Source organism: Gobius niger (assembly GCF_951799975.1).
Source record: "Gobius niger genome assembly, chromosome: 13".
Lineage (NCBI taxonomy): Eukaryota > Metazoa > Chordata > Actinopteri > Gobiiformes > Gobiidae > Gobius > Gobius niger.
Genome location: NC_136864.1, coordinates 17545335 through 17572043, shown reverse-complemented (window position 1 = coordinate 17572043; position 26709 = coordinate 17545335). Strand labels below are relative to the sequence as shown.

The following is a 26709-nucleotide window of genomic DNA, read 5'->3' as shown; positions in this document are numbered from 1 at the left end:
TACAAATCTGTTGTGAAACTAGCCCTAATTCATCACTGTGTCAAACTATACATAGGAAGTCCTATCTGAGGGCATGGAAACCCACACTACATTAGAATTAGAATTAGAATGCAATTTTCTAATGGGCAGCACTGGTCTGAGCTGACTCCTTTTACAACTTTGCCATTGAAGAAAAAAGTTTTGTATCGGATGTTGTGCATTTGAAAATCATAGGGAATCCTTATATGTTTATGGATAAAAGGCTTCAAGTGACATTATTCGAAACAGTTTTGGTTGGCCGTCTTGTACTTTTTTATTGCGAGACAGAGCACATGGTTCTAAGCCTAAATAAAGGTGTGAGGACTGTTTTAAACCACTCTTAAATGCACCCAGTTGAATGTTTGAATGTACTGACCACCGATCTGTTGACCTGTTGAACCATTTCAGTTCCCAGAATGATTAATATATCCAATTTGTCAGATTCAGAGTTCAAACAAGCCACTCTTTCCTTCTCCACTGTTCATAGAGTATGCAGTGGACTCCAGCCAAGGCCAGATAAAATAGGGTTATGTAGTTCACGTGTAATGTCGAGTGAGGACAGAAACCTAAGTCAGAGCCACTTTTGAGCAAACATTTAGTCCATTTTGTAAATGGGTTTGAGAACTGACATGGACACAAATATTATATAGACAATAGTGAGTGGCTTTGTTCACATACATCGCCTCACCTGAATCAGTTCTACAGGACAATGATGATAATGATACATTGGTTTTGTATAGCGCTTGTATAGTCCATACTTGGTGGTGGTAAGCTATTGTAGCCACAGCTGCCTTGCGGCTAGACTAACAGCGAGGCTGTCAGTCTGCCCCTTCGTCCACCACCAACCACTCGCTCACACACTACATTCACCCAGTCTTCCTGATGTTCCCAAACAGTCTCCCATCCAAGTACCAACCAGACCTTTTTCTGCTTCGCTTCCAAGATGGGGTCGGCCAGAGCAAAGGCTACATGACCTGGTACTCAGAAAACTAAAGACACAGCTTTTTCTTTTACTTTATATTACTTTTTTCAAAGCTGAAAAGGCACCAATTTGGCAGAATGACCCAATGTTTATTATTTAGAGGCAGTCCTTGTGGGCTAGTCCTTGTTCACCTTCATCACTGAATTCATTTCAGGTTTTGAAAGTAATTATCCTGTTATAGACTGGATTTAGATCTGGTTATACTCACAGAGCAATTAGATGGTACCTGGAGTGAAAAGTTTGAGAGCCAATAATATATAGACTATAGTGTTGCTGGGCACTTTTATTATATACTATATGATGTACTATCATCACATTTTATGCAATAACATCTTCATAATGCTTATATAAAATACGTTTGTCATTCAGGGGATAAAAGCTAAGGTGTGTGTGTTTAATTCTCTAACCACAACAAATTCACAGGGTGAAGTGAGGCCTTAATGGCTTAGGTCATACCCAGAAAGCTACTTGTTCAGTCATTATAACAACCACATTGGACGCCCTGTAGAGAAACAGGACACACTGGAAAGTGAACAATACAGGACACCTCTATGGAGGCAGCAGAATGGCACTGCCCCAGAGCTTGGCTGGTGCCTGTGCCACCTGATATTCTAGTGACCTATATCACTGGGTGTAATGGGTGACACATTAAAAATGCTCGAAATACAAGCCTTGTGACAGATGTTAAAGAACTAGTATTTCAAGTGTGTGAAATGTAATCCTACTTATTTAACAATTCACCAAGAAACAGGTGGGTTCAGTCTATCCTGTGTGATACTGTGTAAAATGCACCATAGGACATAGATTGTATCACACAATTTATTGATTTTGTGAACTTTGTTTTTCGTGATCAATAGTGCAATAAAGGATAAATAAATATATATATTTTCATACTAGCTTAGGTGAAGTGTTAGCTAATTACATTAGATGAAGGCCAACTAAAGACAGATCGAGCAGTTATTGTGATTTTATTTTATTCTAATATTAAGATAACTTACCAGGATCCACGTGGTCTGAAGATTATGGAAGTTATTTTTGCATCCATAGTTGCATCTTGTCAAGGTAAAGTTTAGCTGATCGACCGCATTTGATTTAGAAAGGACTGCAACGCCATCTAGTGTATTTTGTGGGCACAGTTATGTTTTGGGATGTTTTTTTTTGTTTTTGTTTGTTTTACCCATGATTAGATGCTTAAACGTTATTATCTTATTTAAACATCTATATAATTATTAATGCCCAAGATAGGTTAGTCCACAATTATTAGACTATTATTATATTCTTTTGTATTTTTTTGTTTTGCTCGATTAGCTACGACTAATTCAATGCCACAGACCAGTGTAGTCGATGCAGAAGTATCGATTGACAACCAGCAGGAAGTTCCCTGGCTGCATCCATCAGTGAACTTATGGGTAAATAGCATGGCTGTGTTATTATGACTGACTTTTGAAAGAGTTTGTTATGTATAATGCATGAAAAGTATTTCACTCACAACAAGTGACGTATTTAGTACAACTGGCACGTTCTTATCATAGCTTGTTGTGCTAAAGTTCTTTTGCTGCTTTCTACTTCTTGTCTGACTGTACCTTGTTTTGTTCTTCATATAGACGTTTTATTTGCAGTAATATGTTGGTCTTGGTTTTGTTGATGCAGTTTCCTAATCCAAGCATTGTGTTTGCCACTATACCCAGAGTTGCAGCCGGTCTGGTCCCCATGTTAGCAGACCCTTTGCCCCGGTGCCATGTCTTCCACCTCAGCATCCGTGAGTTTCGGCGGCGGTGGTGGGGACGCAGCCCGTGCGTCGGAGCAGGCTGTCCTGGCATCAAACCGCTACGCCGGACTCATCCTGGAGCAGATGAACAGGATGAGGCTCCGCTCGGACTTCTGTGATGTGGGACTGAATGTGGGGGGTCATGTATTCAGAGTACACAAGCTGGTACTTGCTGCGTGTAGTCCATACTTCTCAGCGCTTTTCTCTGGAGGGATGAGAGAGTCGGAAAAAGAAGAGGTCCAGATCCAGGGAGTAGACAGGGAGATATTTGAGATTTTATTGGACTTCATTTACACAGGTAATGCATTATCTGTGTAACATGTATTACAGCTTATAGTTGTTAAGCCTAATAACGTGTTATCTTTACAGGAGTGATTAGTGTCACTGTGGAAAATGTCCAGGAGTTGATGGTGGCGGCAGACATGCTTCAGCTGAATGAAGTCGTCTCTATCTGTGGAGAGTTTCTAAAGGGTCACATGGACTCGTCTAACTGTGTGGGGATTTTTCAGTTTTTGGAGCAGATTGCCTGCATGGACATGCTTGAATTCACAGAAAATTACATTCATGTTCACTTTTTAGAGGTGAAACTTTTTTGATGCTTTCAACAATAACTTAACATTAGAGATGGGAAAAGTAATTGTTTTTTTAGAGGCATTGATTGGTTCTATAAAGGAACAGGCCACCGTTTTTCCAGACTGAGATATGTTCTTACCTGAGCTTAGACGAGTTGATACGTACCTGTCTGGTCTTTGTGCCTGTGGAAGAGCTTGGTCGCTTCTAATTTCACCATTTTTGGAGCTATAGGAATATACTGCGAGAGGCCAAATGCTAACAACATCTTTGGTCGTTTTGCGTGACTGAGGGCAAGCACAAAGACCAGACAGGTACGTATCAACTCGTCTAAGCTCAGGTAAGAACATATCTCAGTATGAAAAAACGGTGGCCTGTTCCTTCAAAAAGAAATCCATTTAGAAAACTGATGATTGAATTTATTAGGCCTAAGTGGTTTGTCTGCCCGAAAAAATGTGTTATTGTTATTATTATGTGTTAAATGTATTATTCAGTGGTGATAACCTTGCATTTATTAATTGATGTGCATGTTTCATTTTAGGTGTGCACAACAGAAGATTTCAAAGGGCTGTTAAAAGATCAGTTGGTGAGACTACTCAGAAGTGAAGAGTTGAGAATAGAGGATGAGTATCAGGTTTTCACAGCCGCGATGGACTGGGTTCTTCATGATGTGGCAAAGAGGAAGAAATACATTGTTGAGGTATTGGAACCAGTCCGCTTCCCTTTGCTCTCTCCGCAAAGACTTTTTAAATATATTGAAGGTACATTTTAATAACATTTTAGTGGGTGCTAAAAAAAAATACACCCTCAATTAACCATGTGAATAAAAAATGTCATCTTTAAGGTATTGCTGACTTTAGTCTACGGGTGGCACTGCAGACTCTGTTAAAGGAATACACTGAAGTAACAAAATCTCCAAAAGAAAACAAGATATACAGCCCTCTACAGTCCGCAAAGATGAGGCCCAGGAGAAAGGCTCGAAAATATCTCTATGCAATAGGTTTTCTATACTAATTTATAACATACTTATCCTCAAAAATACTTGACCACTAATGTGTGCTTTTATTTAGGGGGATACACTAGACTGCAAGGTGGGCGCTGGAGTGACAGCAGGGCCTTAAGCTGTGTGGAGCGCTTTGACACTTTTAACCAGTATTGGACCACTGTATCCTCCATTCACCAGGCTCGCAGTGGACTGGGAGTTGCGGTTTTGGAAGGAATGATTTATGTGGTGGGGGGTAAGAAAATGAACACTGTACCACTCGTGTTACGTTGTGACAAAGTATTAGATTATTATTATCATCCATTTGACCTTGATAGGGGAGAAAGACTCGATGATTTTTGACTGCACTGAAAGATATGACCCAGTCACCAAACAGTGGGCTGCAGTGGCTTCTTTAAACTTTCCTCGATGTGGAGTTGGAGTTTGCCCATGTCATGGAGCTCTTTACGCACTTGGTAAGGCCAACCATATTGTTATGATTGTAGCAGTATCACAAACACTTTACACTTTACACTACACTTTTTTTTTTTTTTTTTAAGGTGGCTCGATAGGTTCAGAAATCGGGAAAACTATGGAACGTTATGACCCAGAAGAGAACAAGTGGGAGGTCATTGGCAATATGGCGGTTCCAAGATACTACTTTGGCTGCTGTGAGCTGCAAGGTATCTTCTTTTTTTTTTTTATCTCTCAAGGCTCAAAATTCTTGAAGTACATTTTTACTGACATCATGAGAATTGGATTAGATAAGATTACTTAGCCTTGTCATTGCAACGGTGAAAGCATTGTGGTTTTTCAGGGTTTATTTATGTGGTTGGAGGAATCAATGATGAAGGCACAGAGTTACGTTCGGCCGAGATGTATGACCCCATCTCCCGCCGATGGAGTGCTTTGCCGGTCATGGTCACCCGTCGAGCCTATGTGGGTGTTGCCAGCCTCAACAACTGTATATACGCAGTGGGAGGATGGAATGAAGCTCTAGGTGCCCTTGAGACTGTGGAGAAGTATTGTCCTGAAGAGGTAAACCGTGCATTCAGAAGTGCAAAATCCTCATATTCTCTTCATATTTCTTGTATCACCCCTTTGTTCGTCTCTACAGGAAAAGTGGGTAGAGGTGGCACCAATGTCAACAGCACGTGCAGGAGCGTCAGTATCTGCAGTTAATGGGTTCCTTTATGCTGTCGGAGGCCGGGCAGCGAGCAGAGACTTCTCCGCACCGGTGACTGTGGACTCCGTGGAGATTTATGATCCTCACCTGGACAGCTGGACTGAAGTGGGCAACATGATCACAAGTCGCTGCGATGGTGGCCTTGCTGTTTTATGACAGCCATCATTTTCAATTAACAATTGAAATGACAAAATATTACTGCACATCGGGAGATCTATGTCAGGACATAATGTAGAATTTCTTAATCTTTACTAATACTTAAGATGTGCTTTCTTAGTTATCAATAGTAATCAGAAAACAAGACTACACATTTTACTGTTTATATGTTTATTGCTTGAAACAATAGATAAATCTGTTTTGTTACAAGGTTGGTTGTTTATTTATATCTTTGAAATATAACTTATGAATGTGAATTGGGCTTAATAGCACTTTCTATGAACTTAAATTTATATTGTCTTGTGTCTCATCAACTCATAAAATAAAAACAACTCATACAAATTGTCTCATCGGATTATTATACATTTTATTTCATGTACTTCAAAATCCAGAGTTTTTTGTAAATGGTTTTACTGTTTATTTTTCAACTCTTTCAGCACATATATTTTTAAGTGCAAGTGTCGCTACCAGTGAGAATGTAGCTACCAAAGTGAGGATGGTACGCTGTGCTTTGAACCAGGCAGGGTAACCAGGCAGGAGAGTAAGGTCATAGTGCAGAGATAGCCCTAATCCCATAATAACAATCAGAGCTCCCTCTGCCAAGTTGTCCCTGCAGAGTAATGCCATCCAGGCCAGAAGTGATGGCACCACACTATTTCCCAGGTTCTTCCAATCAGGCCGGGCAGGACTACCATCGGGAAGGGAAAATCCCCAACGTGCTCCTCCAAGGAATGAAACTATGGAGGCTCCGTAAACCATCTGAGCATAAGCAATTTCAGGGTAGAATGTATTTGTTGTTGCCATCAGAACTGGAACTGACACAAAGGGGATGAGCCCAGCGAAGCCAAGGTACAAGGCTGGTTTAGGACCCTGAGAAAGAGCCTTTAAACTGAGGCCACTTTTTTCATCATTTTGAGTATTTTCACTTGCAGCCTTTCCATGGCAGAGACAGGTCACACTCCAGGTGACGGGTCCTGGTTTATTAAGAAAACTGCTTCTCGGCGGCCATCTGTGAAATTGTGTGGGGTGAAAGAACACACGAGTGCTTGTGGAAGATTTATATGATCGAAAAATATGTTGTTGACACCATCCCCACGTTGCAACCTAGTAATAATAGATAGAAACGTCAGATTACATTTTTTTTTAAACTACACGAAACATTCCCCTTACCTTTGTAGCTATGCCTTTTGATGCAAACATTTCAATCTGAAACAAACATACAATTGTTGTTTTAATCGTTTTATTATAGGTGCATCCATGCATGGTCTAAATGTCAACAATCACCAAGACTATCCGATGCTAACTACCCGATGCTAACATAAAAGCTACCTAAAGCTAAGTTTAATAATGTAGGCACATCGTATGCTCATATTGCAACCACCACGTCCATACACCCGGGGCACTATGTTTATCAAAACTTGGGTATTTCACTTACTTGAGTGAAAAGGCTCGATCTGTCAAAACAATCACACTCGAGGTCGTTTTGATGGCTGTAACTTATCGACGCTCCATTAAATGCCTGTTTGTTTTACTAGTTTACTTGATGGAGTTGTGATTCTGGTATCGATTAGTTTGGCGGGGAGGCGTCGAGTTATGTTCAAGAAACACAATTAAAAAGTGGCTATGCCGACAAAAGAACACAGTAAACACTCTTCAAAAATAACATAAAGGACGTCAAAACAAATGATTTTATGTGCAGCGGAAAGACTGCGTTTCTCATTGATGTGTTAAATTAGTATTTGCATCTAAAATATTTCCTAAATCACTACTGAGCAGTACCACGTTGCATAAGTATGCTTGGCGTTGAATGCAGCTCAATTGTGATTCTGGAATCTCTCTTAGTGCCAGCGCTAGTGGTAAGCGCTCTGAAAACCCAAACAAACACTTCTCGTTGACATATAAACGCGATTCGTGGCGGTGTGGAAGTATCCCCACGTTTACGGTACCCGGAACAAACACAGAAGAGAAGCGTTCTGCTATTGAGTGTCTGACTTCAGAGCAGGTAACGTAATGAATGCTTGGAAAGTTAGCATTAGCACTTAGCAAGTTGATGAATGTGTGCTGCCGCTGCTAGGGTAGCCATTTTGAAACTGTGTTGTTTCAACGAAGCAAGGTCTGTTTACCTCTACAGTGTGACTTCAACAATTGCTTGAATTGGTCATTTTAAATTCTTATGGTGTGCAAAGTATATGCATGTCTAATTTGTGAGTCAAACGTTCCGTTTCTCATGTACCTACAAACATGTTGTCGTGTGGCATCAAACTAGCTAAGTGACGCTAGCATTTAGCTATCAACGAATTGCTAACACTAGTGATAGACAAACATTTAAAGTTAGTTAGCTACATTACTACCCTTTAACTAATACTTAGACCGGCTGATAATATGATATATTGCTTCATCAAATGCATGGATGCACGTTTTATGTCCCCGTGTTATGTCAGTACTTAACGTTAGTTAACGTAATTCCTTGTTGGCTAGTGACACTACATGAGGAACGTGTTTTTCTGTGCATGAATGCGATGATCTTGTTGATGTATAATGTCGTTTACACAGTTTTTCTAAGTCATTTAAGATCACGGTATATTGATACTTAAAAATCTATCACCGTGTTTTAGTAAGTAAAAGTGTCCGACTCATTGATACTGAGTCGTTACGTAATAGTTCATCCCACAGCGACGCTGTGTGAATTAACCCGTTTTAAGGCCTTAGCGTTATAACGCTCGTAAAACAATCTATATGATGATATTTCTGTAACTTACCTTGTTATATTGCTGTGGTGCGTGTGTTTAGTTATACTTTTATTCACACAGTTATTTGCCTGGCGCTTGTACCTGCTCTCTAAAAACCGAAAAGTTGATCGGACCTTCAATTAGTCAAGTGAACTCAAGTAAATGGGCGCAGAGTCTGCCGGCTAATATAATTTTCAAGAGGAAAGAATATAAACCTACTGTTGTTGGTGTTATGCCTCAAATAACATTGATGCATGTTTTTGTTTTTTGCAGATCCAGGCTGTTCCTGTGAAGAACCCAACTGCACTCTACATCAAAATCCTATTTCATCAAAGACGACAACATTGCCTGCTGGATGGATGCATAGCATTTACACAAAACCATTTTCTTGAAGATAAAGAAGTTCATACTCTGTTCACGAGATTTAAAATAAGTGAAACTGAACGAAGAATCTACGCTGGGGCTTTGCCATATCAAGAGTTTCGGATGTACACCTTAAACCGCTTCAAACAGAAATCTGCAGAAAATTAAATGGATATTCAACAAATGTGAAATTAAAAATATTGGGTTAAATTTGACAGAATGAGTTATTCATCAGTGTTCAGGTTTCATTAACAAAAACAGAAAATGACAGAGATGTAACATAAGGTGTTACTTCCTTCTTTGTCATGTGACATTGAATATTGATGCACTATTTTTGTCACATAAAGACAGTCTTCACCAGTTAAATGAGGTGAGCATCGGTTTTGGAGCTCTCCATTGCCAATCCAAGACTGTCTCTGAAATCATTTTTCTTTGACTTTGGTTCAGAAAATCTTACAATGATTCGGTAATAGGTATCTCGCCGTAAAGAGATACTGGCACCCTGTGTGGCAGGACAACACCTGTGTCAATCACTTCATCCGGTGGAATTGTTTAGAACTGTTGTCCATGCTGCAGGACGCTGCTTTTTCACAGACTTAAGTAACTGCTTGGCTTTTCCTCACTATCAGAACAAATCCACTTTTCAGTCAGTTGTTTTGCCAATTTCTGCAGTTTTTTTTAATCTACATTGAGATACATGAGAACAAATGGACCAAATGCACCAATGACGATGGCAGCCTTCTAAGCACTCATTGATCAAGAGCAGGTGAACTGGTTTGAATTTGGTTCAAGATAAGCCTTTTGGAACATTGGAGAATCTCTTTGGACTAAGCTGGAGAGGAAGTTTTTGGGTTTTGCTGCTACCAAACTCTTACTGCACATTCAGTGCCAACAGGCCTGAGGAGCGACGCACAGCAGACGCAGGAGGCAGAGGACTTCAGAGCTTCGCACTCTGGGGTAACGCAAGATTCCTTTATGCTTGGATAGAAATGTGGTCAACACACACAGTTGTAGTTTTAGTTTGCATGACAACTTAATGATGAAGGCTAGTTTGTTTGTAGAGCACCCTTTTAATACCATTAATACACAATGCTATTCAAAGTGCTTCACAATTACATAGAATTACAAGAAAGCCGATCAAAGTAATCCATAAAACATCAACATCAACAAATATTAATTACAATTAAAAGCAAGTGTGCAAATAAAATACTTTCACACGCACGGGTAAAAATAAGAGTTTTCAGCCTGGATTTGAACTTTGTCAGAGTTGAGGCCTGTCTCACATCCTCATGGAGACTGTTCCAGATTTTAGCTGCATGAAACTGAAACACAGCCTCACCGTGTTTATTGTTGACTCTGGGAACCACCAGGAGACCCCTCCCTGAAGTTCTCATGGTCCAAGATGGTTCATATGGCTCTAACATGTCAGATGTACTAAAGGTGCTGAACCATGAAGGGACCGGATCAACTGATCTGCTTTAGATTCTATTCTCTGAGTGAAGTCTTCATGACTATTACAGAAGAGAATATTTAGCTTTCCTTTCCAATTACTAATTCTAATGTGTATTGGTGTCGCAAGTGAATCTTGTCGCCTATTGTACTAAATAGGCAAATGATGTACTTTGTGCCTTAACAAGTTCAACGGTGGAGAACAGAAGTGTCACCTGCCGGCTCTGGTGTGTGTTTATCATTGATGTATTATGGCAAATATATTTCAGCACAACATTACAAAGTGCTTCATCGAACAAAACAAATGTGAAGTCCATAAAACTAAACTTCAAGAGGAAAAGAATTACATACATTAATAATATATTAATTAAATCAAAATGTATTTGTCTAGTTCGTTTTCATAAGCACCGCCAACAGGAGTGTTTTCAGCCTGGATTTAATAATCACAGTTTAGGCCTGTCACACATCATCAGAAAGTTTCCCCTGTGTGTAGTCCTGACTCTGGGCACCAGCGAGACATCTGTCCCTGAGGTTCTCCAAGCCTATGATGGTTCAGATGGTTTGACTTTCCAGAAATGTACTTTGGTGTTCGCCTATGAAGAGGCTGTTAAGCAAAACAAGACGACCTTAGGACAGATATTCTTAGAAGAAAATTAAATATAGTTAAAATATATATAGCCTAATATATTGTTTGGTTTGGTTTATTTTGTTTGGCCATTTTAAACAATCAAGTTCAATTTTTTCTGGACCCAATGTTCCAATGTACAGACGGAGGAAATCAAATAAACAAACAATAAATTAGTTAATAAAAGAGTCACTTAAAAACAGCTACACTTGTGCCTCCACATCCTGGACTGGGGGTTAATGGCGCTACAGCTAATACAGACCGACACAGATACAACTACTTTATTGCGCTCTATTATAATTACAAGCAAAGATAATGTTGAGACTTTTTATCTAATAACTAAATAGCTTTTTTGTGATTTAGTGCATGAAAATACATCGAGAAAGTGTCTGTCAAAGGTATAAATTTAATCCTACTCTTCACTTTTTGACCAGATCCTGGCCATGAGGTTTGATGCCTCGTTCCACTGACCGGAAACACTGGACCTAAATGGCGCAGCATGACTTTGTCCCTGCCTGGCTTAATTTCTCCACGCCCCAGCCCGCCAAGGTTTGTGCAGATCAGAGTTTTGATAAAAAAAACTATAACTCTGTAATTGGCTTCTTTGACAGATCTGGCAAATAATCATCCAAAAGCTTTTTTTCATTTTAGTATTTTCTAATATTTAAAATGAGCTTTTTGTGATCATCTATTTATTATACCATACATTATTTAACTCCTTAATCATTGCAAGAGGCAATATTGACCGTAAACGACTTAAAATAGAAACAAGTAATTTGTTTCTGGTCCAGTTGATTCAGAACTTAGTCAAGCGTCACTATCGTCGTCACCAGAACATAGTGTCGAACCTTGGGACTGCACCAGGTTTGACACAAACTGTGGGTTTTCCCAATATCCAATAAATCCATATTTTCAAAGCATTCGTACGTAAAATTCTGCACAAAAATAAGAGCACTTTGGTTGAAAGGACGGTCACCACAGATGTACTGTATGTATGCCATGTATTCCAGCATCTCTGAGCAGCTTGAGAGGTCTTTTTTTGTTTTATTTTTTATTTTTAATTCATTCATTTTCAGTTAAGTGCTGTTAACTACCCAGGAAAACCACTATGACCAGATCAAAGGTTCACAAAAGTCAATTGTGTAAAATATCCCACCTATATCTGCCTGGATGTCTGATATTCATTATATCTTTCCTGTACATTGCAGCACTTGTTACTTTTTTACTGATTTATTGTTGCTCTGAATCTGTCCCCAGTCCCCTGCTGCCAACCTCGAGAAACAAAGCGAGCCTCACCACAGAGATGGTAGAGCGTCTGTGAGCCGCCGCCGCCACAATTCTTCTGATGGCTTTTTCAACAACGGCTCCCTACGTGCTCCAGCGGGAAACGCAGGTAACGCGTCTCACAAAAACTCACTGCATTCAGTCAACAATGACAAAACGAGAGTTATGTCTATTTACGTAACACTAAAAACTATTTCATTTACTTCACCAAAGTTTATTTTGCCGTGTTGGATTTATGGTTTGCTCTTTGTAAAGGTGATGGGTGGCAGCAGCCATCTCTGCTTCTGAGGCATGACTCTGTGGACTCGGGGGTGGCCAAAGGGGGACACGGTGGTCTTGCAGGGGGCTCCTGTTGGAAGGAGACACCCAGCTGGCATGGAGGTCCTCGTGGAGCCCCGGATGGTCACCACCACCAGGGACGTCACCCCAAACGAGGAGTGGGAGAAAGGGACAGGCAGGCGGGGCACAGGCAGCGCAACGGGAACTTCCACCCACGCAAGGTCCCCTCGTATCAGGACAAGTTTCCCAACGAGGAACGCAAAGACAACAAGGACGACAAGCTGAAGTTTGTGGAAGAGGATTTTGTAAGTTTTAGTTTTTCATACATGCAAATCTGTCGCCTTTTGGCGAAATTCGCCGTTTTGACCTCGAAAAATGCCATTCATGTGAATCGTGTAGATCTGCAATCAAAAATAAAGGAAAGGGGGGGAAGGGGGTCTACCGTGTAAATAATCTATGCACTGGCTGAGGCTTGTAAAATGTTCACTGGTGCTGTTAGGCCAAATATGCCATTTCCCCGTGGCTTCAGCCATAGGAGCCTCCAGCTCCAGGCTGAGTGAGCCCCGCGCTCGCTCGCTCAGTTCACTTCCGCATCCGCCGGCTGACTGTAGGCTCGTCTACTCTCTAACCCCGCTCCAACAGACGCACCACTGAGGGCAATGAACCGCATGAGGCATCACACTGACGCTGAGGTGAAAGTTATACCACTTTATATTATGACAAGTGAACTTTTACTTCATAGCTAGTGGGAGCGCGCTAATGCATCAGTCTGCACAACAAAGTTACGCCGACACAGCGCGCAACTGTGCTGAGACTGAGCACCAAACTACTGCAAGTTTTGTGATGCCTGTAGCTTTATATTTGATTATAACTGCATGAAACGTGAGAGCTAACCTATAAAGCTAACGGATAGCTACATTTACTGTGAGGCTAAATCCTATTGCTAAATTTACCAGGCAGGCGCCCGTGGCTCTGTGCGCGCTCTGCGCTCGTTTGATGCGCGGTTGCGGTCAGTGAGAAGAGGGCTGACCTCTCCAGGTGGACCGTGTGGTCATCGAGGAGGGGGCTGACCTCTCCAGGTGGACCGTGTGGTCATCGAGGAGGGGGCTGACCTCTCCAGGTGGAGCGTGTGGTCATCGAGGAGGGGGCTGACCTCTCCAGGTGAACCGTGTGGTCATCGAGGAGAGGGCTGACCTCTCCAGGTGGAGCGTGTGGTCATTGAGGAGAGGGCTGACCTCTCCAGGTGGAGCGTGTGGTCATTGAGGAGGGGGCTGACCTCTCCAGGTGGAGCGTGTGGTCATCGAGGAGGGGGCTGACCTCTCCAGGTGGAGCGTGTGGTCATCGAGGAGGGGGCTGACCTCTCCAGGTGGAGCGTGTGGTCATTGAGGAGAGGGCTGACCTCTCCAGGTGGAGCGTGTGGTCATTGAGGAGGGGGCTGACCTCTCCAGGTGGACCGTGTGGTCATCGAGGAGAGGGCTGACCTCTCCAGGTGGAGCGTGTGGTCATTGAGGAGGGGGCTGACCTCTCCAGGTGGAGCGTGTGGTCATCGAGGAGGGGGCTGACCTCTCCAGGTGGAGCGTGTGGTCATCGAGGAGGGGGCTGACCTCTCCAGGTGGACCGTGTGGTCATCAAGGAGAGGGCTGACCTCTCCAGGTGGACCGTGTGGTCATCGAGGAGAGGGCTGACCTCTCCAGGTGGAGCGTGTGGTCATCGAGGAGAGGGCTGACCTCTCCAGGTGGAGCGTGTGGTCATTGAGGAGAGGGCTGACCTCTCCAGGTGGAGCGTGTGGTCATTGAGGAGGGGGCTGACCTCTCCAGGTGGAGCGTGTGGTCATCGAGGAGAGGGCTGACCTCTCCAGGTGGAGCGTGTGGTCATCGAGGAGAGGGCTGACCTCTCCAGGTGGAGCGTGTGGTCATTGAGGAGAGGGCTGACCTCTCCAGGTGGAGCGTGTGGTCATTGAGGAGGGGGCTGACCTCTCCAGGTGGACCGTGTGGTCATTGGGTGCTCACAGATTAGAGCGCTTCTGACGTGGTTTCTGCTGATCAGAGATGTTAACGTTGGCAAGTTTGCTAAAACTGATCCTGTCCAAAGAGACGTGCAACTATTCAATAATGCCAAACCATTTGTAAGCTTTTAGCCGCCCACTGAAGCCAGAAAAAAAACGATACCATTTTATTTAGTATGGTATAGGGTGGCATATTCTGCAGTGTATGCTATATTTCTATAAATAGTCAATAAAAGTTTAAAATCTATATTTAAAAATATTTTGTCCTTTGTCCAAATTATGTACAAATCCTTTACTCTGTGATGAAACTACCATTAGTAGAACAACAGTTCACTAAAACAAAATGAAAGCTCATTAATCATACAATCTACGTGTTCTGTTAAATGCCCGCAATCCGCGCATTCCGCCACAGCCCCGTGAACTTTCACCTTTTTCACTATATATGTGTTTGCATGTCTGGTTTTAGAAAGTAAATGCAGACATATATATCCATTTGTTTTGCAACGCTACTAAATGTTTTGACAATTAATTTGTCTTCTACAACTGCTACTGTATAGGCTTGCATGTTTACTTTGGGTACAATCAGAATTATATACAATTTTCTTTTTTTTCTTTTTTTTAAAATATATTTAGCCTTCCCTCAACCCTGAAACAACTGGAAAGCCTGGAACTCAAACGCGAGCAGTAGCTCCTCATGCTGGAGTGTGGGGTAGGTGCAATATTCTGTAAATGACTTGCATGTGAAAAGAACCTACAGAGATAGACCTTGTTTGCTGAAAGCTGTGATATGATTTCCAGAAAACCCCCCAAGTGGAAAGCAGATGGTTTCCAAGATGCTGGTTATCAAAAAGGTTTCCAAGGAGGACCCCAGCACTGCTTTCTCTGCAGGGTTTGCCACTGCTGGGGCCCTGCCCAGCAACGGCAGCAAAACTCCCATTGCAGGCTCCAGCGTTTACAAGAACCTGGTCCCCAAGCCTGCTGTGGCCCCCACCAAAGTACGACCCCATTTCATTTGCAGCTTTTTACTCATTGGACAATGTGTGACTTCAGTCCAAGTTCCCACAGAGGTGTAAGTCTTTGACATGTCTTTACAGAGCACCCAGTGGAAAGCCAGTGGAAGAGAGATCACCAAGTCTGGCCTTCATGTTCCAGGTCGAGACTCAGTGTTCACCAGCCCCGTGTCTGCAGCCAAACTCAGCACCCCCAACAGTGCCCCGCAGCAAAACACCCCAAAAGAGGTGAGCCCTGCAAAGTTATGTGCATAAACATACGGTGCATCCTCTTATGAAATACGCGTCGTTAAAACAAACAAAAATTATTATTATATTTTGTTTCAACGGGAGGGCATAATAATATTTACTGACTTAAAGGAGCTATATCATGCTATTTTAGCCATTCCAAAGTTAAGTATAGGCATTTATATGATATATTGTACCTCTACCATTATGGAGCACTCATTTTTGTGATAAATATAAGTGTTTTCTGGAGGTATTTTTCAAACCCGGAAGACAGAACGCTTCGATTCAGTTAACTCCGCCCCCTCTCTCCGCGCATACAACTTTACTGTAATATAAATAAACAGCAATAAGTGAAGTTACTTCACGATGCAGTTATAAGGAGTTGACATCTGCAACACAGCTTCATAAATGGCTAACACACATGCTAATATGCTAACACACAAGCTAACCCGCGTTTGGACTGACTCACCGCTCTGGTCCATCGTTGTTTACATTATGGGACTCGCGTTGGTTATAAAAGTTAATCCACTTTGGTTCTGGCGAAGGTTCCCCAAACATCCATCAGTGACAATCACAGAAAAACACCATTTTGGCTGATAGTCGCTGAATCCCGGAGAAAAAAACAGCTGAGTGGCCTCTTCTTGAAAAAGGTTGAATATAAACTCCTCGTCCTCGTAGCCAAACGCGCTTCTTTTTCTCCGTCCGTGACATTATCGTTAGTTAAGAATGAAGAACAGGTGTGCAGAGTAGGTAACGAGCTCAATCGTCACTGCTGCAGCGCAAACATGACTGATCTGTTCAGACGCGATGTGTTTGTTTTGGCCTCAGCTGACCTGGAAGCACTTCGGGCACATCCTTTTTTTTTTTTTTTTTTTTTTTTTCATTTTTTACTCTTTGTTTCTCTCTTACGACAGAAATAATGAAAAAGCTGTTTTACAAATTAAAATCAGGCCGTAAGCATAGAATTAAGACATTACATTACAGACGTCGAGCACTTCCGTTCCGTTGTTACGACACAACTGAACACTCAGTCGTTCACCAGGAGAGGGCGGAGCCTCAGAGAGCAGGATTCAGGAGGATTACTGAGAGCTGCGTGAATGAAGCCACAAACCACTCTGGGGGTGTTTTTGATAAGGAAATAGCATAACAACATGGCTAAAAGCTCCAAAAAGTCGATTTTGCATGATATAGGACCTTTAATATTTAATCAAGTGATGGAACAATCCATCACTTTCCAGTACATTGTTGTTATTCACACATGCAAAATCCTGTTGTCTGTCGCAGCACCCCTCCAGCACCACACCACCCATAGACATTGCCCCGTCAAGGCTTAAGCTGATGCGCCGTGGACCAGACCGGAAAAGTGAGTTCCTGCGTGCTCTGAAAGATGAGGGTCCCGGAGAGCTGACCACAAGCAGCAGCCCGGGAACATCGGGAGAGGTTGGATACTTTTATTTTTACAGTTATGTGTTGCTCAAGTAGTTTAATTATAGGGCAGTATTTCAAAAACAGTACAAATGGACTTCTGCACTAAAATAATTTCTGTGTTGTGTATTTGTCAGGGAGAAAGCAGCACACCTGAGCCGAAAGCCTACAGCGAGGAGGTCCACGAGAATGGTCTGTCCTGCTCTCTCAGTGACTCTGACACTGAACACCTGTCGAGTTCCCTCGAAGCAGAGCACAGGTAAGATGCCCCTGTTGTCATGTCTAATCGATCACGATAATTAAGCCTGTGCAGCATGTTTAGCTCTTATGTGTGCATTTTGGGGCCAGAGGATCTATGCTGTAGGGCCACATTTGCCCCCAAGGCCTGGCATTGCTTACCTTTGTCATTTCCACACATGCTTGCAACCCAATGACAATGGTTAACTTTTGGGTCTGGCCCATCCAGTTCAGAACCACTAAATGAAGAAACTTCTGTTTATAGGTTGCTGAAAGCTATGGGCTGGCAGGAGTATCCAGAGAACGATGACAACTTCTTGCCTCTGACTGAAGATGAGCTGAAGGAGTTCCAGACAAAAACTGAACAGGTGAGTTGCAACGCAAAATGCAGCCTCAACTGAGAGGTGAAAAATGATCTGAATGAGCCTCCCTCTGCTTTAGCGCCATCTAGTGGTAACAATATTCAGTAGACATTTATAAATATAGAACCATGCAATGCATTGAATCAAGGAATCCACATGTGTTTTTATTTCTTCCTTTAAGCCAATTAGTTTTTGAGTTATGAATGAATAAAGTCCACCTGCAGCATTAAAATCTGCCACCAGTTGTCTGGACCTCGCTCTCCGCCGCACTAAATCATGTGACCGCTTCGCAGTCCAATGGTGCATCTTCATAGCTGCGGTCATACCTCAGATATATACCACTTCATGACCATAAAATATAAGAAGCATTCCTTATTTGTGCTTTGGTGTGGGATATATCTGTGATTTAAGATCAGTGATCAGTGAATGAAATTAGTAAACCTCGTCACGGCCACTCTGAACTCGGGTGAGTCCACGGTGTAGCTGGTGCTAACTCTCCTCCGCTGCCGAGCCAACAGCCCGACTGGCACATGCCCTGGCACACGGGTAACCTGCAGGATGCCCGTAATCTAGTTCCCCTTGTGTAATGTGTCTCTCAAAACTCCTTTCTGCTCCTCAGTGCGCACTCATTTGCATAAAGCCACAATGCAGAGGTTTTTAAGTGTTCAATTAGGTCTTAAAACAATCACTTAATTAAACCTATTCACTTAATAAGTTTACCAAATGAACACAAATGCAACTGAATATTTCTAGCTTAATTTTCCACTATGAATTTACCAATTAAGTAAAATACAAATAGATAAATAAATAAATATGATTAGCAAATATACTGCAGAACTAAACTGGACTTGGCGCCCACACACAGATTTCAAGTGAAGTGAATTGATTTTGATAAGATGTTCACTATATTTTATAAATATTTGATTACATTTGTTTTTATTCACCATTACCAGCTTATCCAAACTCCCCTCTGAAAAAATATTTGTAACAAAACCATGAATTTAAACATGGATTCATGCATTATTTAGATTTCGTCTGCAAAAAATATATATACATTTTGGCATAAAAGGCCTTATTTTTATATATAAACATATTACAGAAATACAGCAATATAGTTTTTGTTTCGATTTTAGTAAATAATATACAGCCAAAGTTTCAAATCAGTATCACCCACTTTAAATGTTTTCCCTGTTCACCCGTCATATTTGAAGTCCTTGATAATTTTTCATCTTTGAAGTGAATGATATGTTGGTAAAATGGGAAAGTTAGAGAACAAAGAAGCTGAAAATGGTACCAGTTTTTGTGATAAAACGATATCCTATTGTTTTTAAGATTGGTTTCACCAAAAAGGGCCGTAAATGAAGCCTGAAATGCTCATAACTTTGGAACTGTCACCCTTGCTGACCTCCACCTCCCTATGCTATCATGAACATTATCTACTGTGTTTCATATAAAACTCTTAATATCTGTTTTATTTTCTTAGTTGAAGAAAAATGGCATTCAGAGGAATGGGGTTCTTCCAAGGGCACGAGGAGTGACCCTCCACTTCACCCCCTGGAGGAGTGTTGCGGAGGCACATGTTGAAGAAGGTTCTGAGTCCGACACCAGTAGCAGCAGCCAAACCTCCGACGATGACGACTGCATCAAATCCTAACACGGCTTTATGGAACAAAACACAGCAGCCAACAGTATCCCGACATGCAAAGCCCACATCCTCTCTCATCATCTTTGTTTTTAGAGCACCATTTGAATTTCTTGATTTTTGTTGTTCTTGCACAAGGGAAAACCAATCATATCCCAGTGAAGGGGGAGATTCCTGCTCTGCCAGACGTCATTTTCCCTGCGTCACCTCCTTCACTGCTGCCCCTCCCCTTCCTTCTTTACTTCCTGCTTTTGAACTGAAGTATTTGTCAAGAAAAGAAGGGCAATGAATGCACACGTGGTTCTGCTTTAAACAGACTAACTCATTTCATTGATGATGCTGATGACACATTAATGATATTAATAAAAATTGGTTCCTGAAAAGCTGTTTCAGTATGAATCTGGCTCCTGTGGTGTTTGGTTTATGTTTAAGCACGTTATAGAGAAACAGTGGCCATGCTGCTTGGTATGTCTTGGTGGAGCAGGTCGACTCATGATTGGAAGGTTAGTGTTTTTAATCAGGTGTATACTGTATTGCCATGTCCTTGGGCAAGACGCTTCGTCCTCCTTGTCTGAGTGAATGAGGGGCTAATGGTGCAGATTGGCAGCTGACGCAGTAGAATGCTTTGAGTGGAAAAGTCTGGCAAGTTGCACACAAGTTGGAAAATATGCATGGTTGAAAGGGTAAAGCATATTCCTTTGAGACGGTCATTAGCAGTAGGGGGGATTAGATGTGGTTTCCTGGTTGCCGTCCCTCATGTCTCTAGCCCTGTGTTACGTGTTGTGCTGCTGCGGTCTCACCTGGACCATCTGTACCCAGTCTGTTTTGTATGAAAGGCTCTAATTTTAGAGAGATTCTCAAAGATGCTCCATGGTACGGTAGTTACTTCTGTCATAAAAATGCATATGTTTCCTTTCCACCATTTAAGACAAGAGCCTTTATTGGTCTCACAATAGAGAAATTTACTTGTTACATTCAGCTCTTAGAAACACTCAGGGTGCACAAATAAGCAAGAAATGTGAGGGGGAAAAAAGTGATATCTTACAATGACTACCAAGGACTTTGTGGGGACAAAAAGTATAAACGGTAAATAAGTAAACAGACTATAACAAAAAAGTTGTCAGTGTTTGCAGTGCAGGTTTACATAGTGCAAGTGGTTGATAGTGACGCAGATAAGTGATGTAAATACAGGGATTGTGTGTATACTGCAAGGGGTTATTGCATGTTTACAGTCTCTGCTTTGGGCGTAACATGTCAAATCTAGGGTAGGGAATCTTATTTTCTAGCACTTTTCACATGACAAGTCACACCCAAAGTACTTCACACATGAAAGGGAGGGGGGTTAATTCACTCCATGCCGATGGTGGTAAACTACATTAGAGGCTGCTCACATCTGCACCAACAGTCCCCCTGACCACCACCAACCACTCACAGGCATTGGGTGAAGTGTCTTGCCCAAGGACACCACAGTCGAACAGCCTAGGATTCGAACCGCCAACCTTATGAGACGACCCGCTCTACCATCAGCGCCACTGTCACCCCTAGTGTCATATGTTGAATTTTGGCACACATTTAAGGTGCTTTCTCCCTGTAGGGAAATGCGTTTTCTACATAGGAGCAGTGGACACCCAGTGCATGTCAGTGCATGGGGACCTATAGCATAATTGCCAAGTCATTTTGTATCGTTGCAATAAGAGACAATGCGTTCCTAAGTCTTTTTACATGTATTCCGAAAACAAAAATAGAGTTAGGCAATTATGCTATGTGGCCAACGATATGTGAAGCCAGGCGAAGGGTCAGAAACCCCTGGCTGGAGGATTGACCTGTTGCACTCGTTTTTAGTGGTAGGGGAAACCAGACCTTCTAGCTGTGAAACACGAGTGCTACCCGCTGCACCACCAGCATGGATTATTTAAAGCCACCAGCGAAAAGATTTGTATAAAGTTCATTTATTGATAATTGCACACAAGAAATAAAGCTATGAACAAGTTATTTACAAAAGTCAAAAGGCAGAACTTCCAACCCAGTCTCCGGCAGCTACAGGAACAGTCAATTACTGGGGAAAGAAAAATAAAGTCAGTAAAGCACCATTAGGTCAAGGTGCAGCTCATCAACACAGACTCTTACCTCTGCACTTCCATGTCTTTACTTTGTCCGTTTGTGTGACCGTTTGTGTGAGTCCCATTTTTCTGAGGCCCCTCAACTTCACTTGCTTCAGAGTCATCCTGCTTCACCTTTTTGACCTCCTTCACTGGGCTCTCCTCTTGTTTCCTCTGAAAGGCCACAGCTTTGGTCAACATCATACATAAACATGTCTGAGATCTTGTTGAAATCTTTTACCTTCTTTCTTACTAAATGTGAGATATCTAGGGCGGGGGTGGCCTTTTCACTTGAGTCAACCTGATGGACAAAAACAAAATTAGAATAACCTACACCATGAGAGAGACATTGTTATGCAGCATTAAAACCTTTGTAGATGCTAGTTTGTCCCCGCTTTCAGCTGCAGCGTTACCATCCTGGCAAAATAAAAGGGTTTAGAAAACTCAAAATCAAGTAGTTTGATCATCATAATTAGATGCAACTCACCAAAACATCCTTGACCGCTTCTGCGTCCGTACCACCAGTTTTTAGACCCTCTGTGGCATCTTCTACCTTCTCCTGAATTTCAGGCAACAGGGCTTTTAGCTCCTCCAGTTCTTTCCTCTCCTCAGGCAGAGCGTCAGGACCCTCTGCTTTATCTATGAACTCTTGTAGTTTCTCTGTTTCCCAAAAAAACTGAAGTTACTAAAAGCTCTAGATTTAACCACGCATCACCACACCATTTGCTTACCCAGCCTGCTCTTGATGACTGAGAGGGAGCGGTCCAGTTCATCAATGGCCTTTTTGTACTGGCAGTTCAGGCTGTAGGTCAAACCCAGCTGGTAGTGCGTTTCAGCAAGAAGACGGCTATCTGGCTCCAAGTGCTTTAGCTGAAGCTTCAAGCATTCTTGGAAATCATCAATTGCTTGTGTGTAATTCCCTGAAAATGGAAGAAACTTGAAGCTAGACATTTTCCATGCTTTTAATGAGTAAACGTCTGCCACGAAAAATGAACACTACCTGATTCAGCAGAGACCTCCCCTAGTTTTAGGTGAGCCTGAGCAGCCATGAGCTGGTCCTCCTTGTTCTCCTTCCTAAACGCAATTTATATTCCATTAACTTGCATAAATTAGTGTGTTTTTTTTTAAATTTGTTTTTACAAACCTTTTGTAGATTACTTTGGCCACTTCCAACATTTCCCAAGCCAGCTGCAGATTCCCAACCTCGTCATCATCACTTCCCTAACAAGCCAAATACAGACAGCATTGTTAGCATTGGTTGTGTTCAATGCGCTCGTTATTTGAAGTTTCAGAATGGTAAGTCTGTGAGCTAGGTTAACCCTTACTGATGGCAAATAAAAAGGTTAGAGAAATCGAGACAATTTACTGTTACATAAAATGTCTATATCAGTCCATGGTCATTTTGAGTGAGATTTATTCCAGAATCCCGGTGGGCACAAAGCATTGTTTCAGTACCTTCTCAGCCGTGTCTTCGCCTTCAGCCTTTTCCTTCTCCTCATCACCGTCCGTTTCTTCAGCCTCTTCCTCTCCCTCCATTTCCTCATCGCCATCTTCTTCATCACCATCTAAAAAACAGGGTCAACTGCTGCGTCAAGATTCAGGTAGAAACAAGTTAAATCTTGTATCCCAAACACATTTATAAATAATGCAAGACAGAAAAGGCAGATATAATGCATTTGATGGACTAAAGAGTTAACAATGCCTCTGGAATCCTGCTCGAATAGCAATTAGCCTTACCTTCAGCTTCCTCTGTTGTTTCAGTCTTGGTTGCCTCCTGGTCAGTCTCCATCTCTGCAGCTACACTTTCCGTTTTTTCTTCACCCTCACCAAGATGTTCAGCACTAGGCTTGCCTTCACCCGTGGTTTCTTTGCTCGGGGCTTCCTTTTCTGAAACCGCATTTTGATCTTCAGTTTTTTGAGTGGTAGTGCTTGCAGCATCAGGTTCTTCTTTGGACTGCTCCTTTTCGCTTGGTTTCTCATCTTTGGACTGCTCCTTTTCGCTTGGTTTCTCATCTTTGGACTGCTCCTTTTCGCTTGGTTTCTCATCTTTGGACTGCTCCTTTTCGCTTGGTTTCTCATCTTTGGACTGCTCCTTTTCGCTTGGTTTCTCATCTTCAGAAATCTCCTTTTTACCTGGTTCCTCATCTTTGGTCTGCTCCTCTTCACCTGGTTTCTCGCCTTGCTTTTCTGTAGCGCCATCTTTGCTCATTTCTGAAGCGCCGTCGGTCTTCACTTTGGCATCCATTTTTTCTGTGGTAGACTCATCCTTTTTCACATCTGCGGCATCTTTTTCTGCAGAGTCTTCCTTCTTTTCCGCCATTGCATCGTAGACTTGAACACGCAACTCATCTCTGGTCTTTTCTAAATTCATAAACATAACATGGTATCAAATAATGTACATCACTGGCAGGCATAAAAAAAAAATACTGTTCAACTTGAGCAGATATGAGAAAAAATAAAACTGAAATCAAATGAGTTATTTTATATTAAGCCTCGATTTAGGCACAATTCATTTAATAATTCTCAGTACTTTTAAAATCTGCACAAAACTGGAATTATAATGAAAAGCTTTTCACAAAGTGTTGAATCTCTCACCATCAAGATTATCTGCACTTTCCATTTCCACATTGGAGTCTTTGGATTTTTCCTCCTCCTCCTCCTCCTCCTCGGGAACTCCTTGCAAAGCGTTACCCAGGACTGAATTCTCCATCCTAATAAAAATAAAATCAATATGGTCCCAAATAAAAACCCAACTGTAGTTTAACCACACTCACCTTGCCAAATCGAGGAGCGCTTTGCCACACCAGTAGAAAGCCTCACCACATTCATCTGCCGTGTCACCATACTTTTTTGCTCTAAAACACAAAATACAAATTGCTAAATGCTCAACAGGTTTTGGTTAAATGACATCGTCGTGAGGTCAAACTATGGGTTAAATGAGTCTGAAAAGTTGTAGTACGGATTGTAATCGACTCACAGCATGCCGCAGGCCTCCTGAAGCGCGTTCACCGCCTCCACGGCCTTCCCCATTACCAGGTGCTTCTTGCCCAGGCCAATTAACTTGTTTGCTTCTTCCATGATAGACAAGCTGAAAGTTACATGTTTTTAGGGTTAAAATGCGTCAATTAAAAACAGTTCAATTCTCTCATGAGTCAACTTTTTTACAAACAAACCACTTACTTCAGATGAAATAGAAAGTTAAAAGTGGTGCTGCTGACTGCCAGTGTCCTCCTCGGCTGCACGTGAGAATTGCTTTGATGCAGGAGTTTGGCGCTTAATATTCATACGCTTTCGACGACACTTCCGGTGGCGTAAACGAGCGCGGGAGATTCGTTAAAGGGACAGTTTTAGTATGGTTAGCGCTAGATCGTATGCTCCGGAGGGACAGTCTGCTGTGAAAACGTGAGATATCATGACACAAATTAAGGTTAGGGCCAGGGAAATGGTTAACCTCTTAACTGCCGCCTGAACCGAGAGGATCTTTTTCCTCACGTCATCACTTTTTTTTCTCCAACATTTTTTTGTTGGGTGAACAACTCATTTTTGTAAATTTTTTGTCATTTTTAATCACATTTTTGTTATTTTTGTTGTCACTTTTTTCAATCAATTTTTGTCACATTTTTGTCACTTTTTTCGTCAATTTTTTGTCACATTTTTTGTCACTTTTTTGTATTTTTTTGTCATTTTTATCACATTTTTGTCATTTTTTCGTCAATTTTTCGTCAATTTTTTGTCACATTTGTGTCATTTTTTTGTCAATTTCTTGTGACATTTTTGTGACATTTTTGCCACTTTTTCATACATTTTTCGCCACTTTTTTGTCAATGTTTTCGTCACTTTTTTGTCACATTTCCATCATTGTTTTGTTGCTATTTTCACAGCTTTTTTCCAGAAGCTCTTGGATTGGGGTAAAGCCAAACTGGAGAAAATGTGCTCGGTTCAGGTGGGAGTTAAGGGGTTAACTTTAAGGATTAGGATTATTTGTATTTTTAGACAAACCAACTCATAGATCTATACAAACTCACAGCAGACCGTCCCTCCGGAGCATACGATCTAGCACTAACCTTTTAATATGTATTTCAAATCTTTCAAATATATGAAACCAAAAAAAGCAATAGAGCTTCTAAGTTAAATACAACATTATAAATTAACTGATCCTTAAACCTTAAGTAAGATGCATATTTATTTTATTTTATTTATTTGTTTGTTTATTTATTTATTTAAACAGTTAAAGGTAAGTATTTTATTTGATCAACAACATATCATTTATTTATACATCCCTAATGATGCACGCTAAAACATAATCAAGTATTTCAATCAAATTAATCCAGCACGAAATTCTGTTTTTAAGTGGCCAGCTTTATCTATTCACTATCAATTAGGCTACAGCTAACTGGCACTGCAAGTCTGCGACCCCATGCTGCCTGACAGTTGTCCCAATTTGTTTCCTCCTGCTGTGAATGTACTGCTTCCTCTTGAGCTCCTTCTGAGATAATTCTTCATAACAAGTCTGGGCGTAGAAACCAATCAAGCACCTATGTGACAAAACATACTCAATATAATATACCAGGCAGGTTAAAAACAAAGTAGATGAACCTATGTCAGATTTGCTGAGTGCTTACTTACCTACTTAAACTGAAGCACCGCAATCAACAAATAGGACTTGATAATGTTACCCATCAGACCAAGGGATCTGGCTTCTTTTAACCATGATTGATTATTAAGGAATTGACAATATTTGGTGAATTTTGTGCTGTGTTTTGAACTCTGAAGTGTGCGGTTATATTTCTCAGAGGCCAGAGGAAAATGCTGGAGGACTGGATTTTGCTCCCAGGCCTGACATTGTCTATCCCGGACCCTCAGAGTGTCAGTCAGGTGTGGTGCTGTATCAATTACGCTTTATTAGGTGATGGATCCACATGAAACACAGGCAGATTAGAGCCTTTCAAGCATGTGTGGCTGCTTTTATAGTGGCAGATCCTCTAATTGTGAGCACATTATGAGACAGGAGTGATGCAGTGGGGACCATTTGATCACCAACCCACTGCTAGAGGACATTAGTGTCTCCTCTTATCGGGCCCTTGAAGGGTTGCCAAGGGAAACGCAGGCACATTGCTATAGCGACTGCTTGAAGAGGCAGAAGCAGATAACACAAAATATTGTTCAGGTTAGAGACTGGTGTAAACACATTTGCATTTTTGACCCAAGATCTTCATTGAATTACTGTGTACGCTGGTTTTGTTTTATTATGATATTCATGGTAAACCACACAACGTTTGGAAAGTGAGTTTCAGTAATAAACAGCCTCAC

The 26709-nt window shown here is 41.7% G+C and overlaps 3 protein-coding genes across 4 annotated transcripts; 2 read left to right on the top strand and 1 right to left on the bottom strand.

The window, feature by feature from the left end:
- Positions 1-2689: 2689 nt before the first annotated feature.
- On the top strand, positions 2690-5961 carry ipp (intracisternal A particle-promoted polypeptide). 2 transcript variants are annotated; one of them, XM_079569975.1, is made up of 9 exons: positions 2690-3066; positions 3138-3262; positions 3880-4099; positions 4183-4338; positions 4409-4576; positions 4659-4796; positions 4881-5003; positions 5138-5358; positions 5438-5961. In XM_079569975.1, the coding sequence occupies exons 1-9, from the start codon at positions 2739-2741 to the stop codon at positions 5660-5662; spliced, it is 1704 nt and encodes a 567-aa protein (XP_079426101.1). In that variant the 5' UTR covers positions 2690-2738; the 3' UTR covers positions 5663-5961. The 2 variants fall into 2 exon arrangements, with proteins under 2 accessions (XP_079426101.1, XP_079426100.1); XM_079569974.1 differs by having other exon boundaries at positions 3138-3349; positions 5438-5957.
- Positions 5962-7489: 1528 nt separating this feature from the next.
- gpbp1l1 (GC-rich promoter binding protein 1-like 1) lies at positions 7490-19699 on the top strand. The gene is made up of 12 exons (XM_079569366.1): positions 7490-7664; positions 8665-9711; positions 11263-11377; positions 12086-12221; positions 12368-12696; positions 15030-15105; positions 15195-15391; positions 15491-15634; positions 16919-17074; positions 17197-17318; positions 17562-17664; positions 19142-19699. Exons 3-12 carry the CDS (start codon positions 11318-11320, stop codon positions 19310-19312), a joined length of 1494 nt encoding a protein of 497 aa, XP_079425492.1. The 5' UTR covers positions 7490-7664; positions 8665-9711; positions 11263-11317; the 3' UTR covers positions 19313-19699.
- Positions 19700-21423: 1724 nt separating this feature from the next.
- On the bottom strand, positions 21424-24481 carry LOC306972896 (nuclear autoantigenic sperm protein-like; the record flags this gene model as incomplete). Its single annotated transcript, XM_079569603.1, has 12 exons — positions 24377-24481; positions 24174-24254; positions 23995-24110; positions 23137-23760; positions 22855-22964; positions 22544-22620; positions 22400-22473; positions 22131-22319; positions 21887-22059; positions 21769-21816; positions 21641-21700; positions 21424-21573 (listed from the first exon to the last, which is right to left on the bottom strand). The coding sequence occupies exons 1-12, from the start codon at positions 24475-24477 to the stop codon at positions 21424-21426; spliced, it is 1803 nt and encodes a 600-aa protein (XP_079425729.1). The 5' UTR covers positions 24478-24481.
- Between the last annotated feature and the right edge of the window lie 2228 nt (positions 24482-26709).

Bases quoted from the DNA above. Each gene is read 5' to 3' on its own strand.
- gpbp1l1 (XM_079569366.1), top strand. From the start codon at position 11,318: ATGGCGCAGCATGACTTTGTCCCTGCCTGGCTTAATTTCTCCACGCCC. The intron at 12,222-12,367 runs GTAACGCGTCTC...CTCTTTGTAAAG, and splicing joins TGCTCCAGCGGGAAACGCAG to GTGATGGGTGGCAGCAGCCA. The intron at 12,697-15,029 runs GTAAGTTTTAGT...AAATATATTTAG, and splicing joins AGTTTGTGGAAGAGGATTTT to CCTTCCCTCAACCCTGAAAC.
- ipp (XM_079569974.1), top strand. From the start codon at position 2,739: ATGTCTTCCACCTCAGCATCCGTGAGTTTCGGCGGCGGTGGTGGGGAC. The intron at 4,797-4,880 runs GTAAGGCCAACC...TTTTTTTTTAAG, and splicing joins TGGAGCTCTTTACGCACTTG to GTGGCTCGATAGGTTCAGAA. The intron at 5,359-5,437 runs GTAAACCGTGCA...TCGTCTCTACAG, and splicing joins AGAAGTATTGTCCTGAAGAG to GAAAAGTGGGTAGAGGTGGC.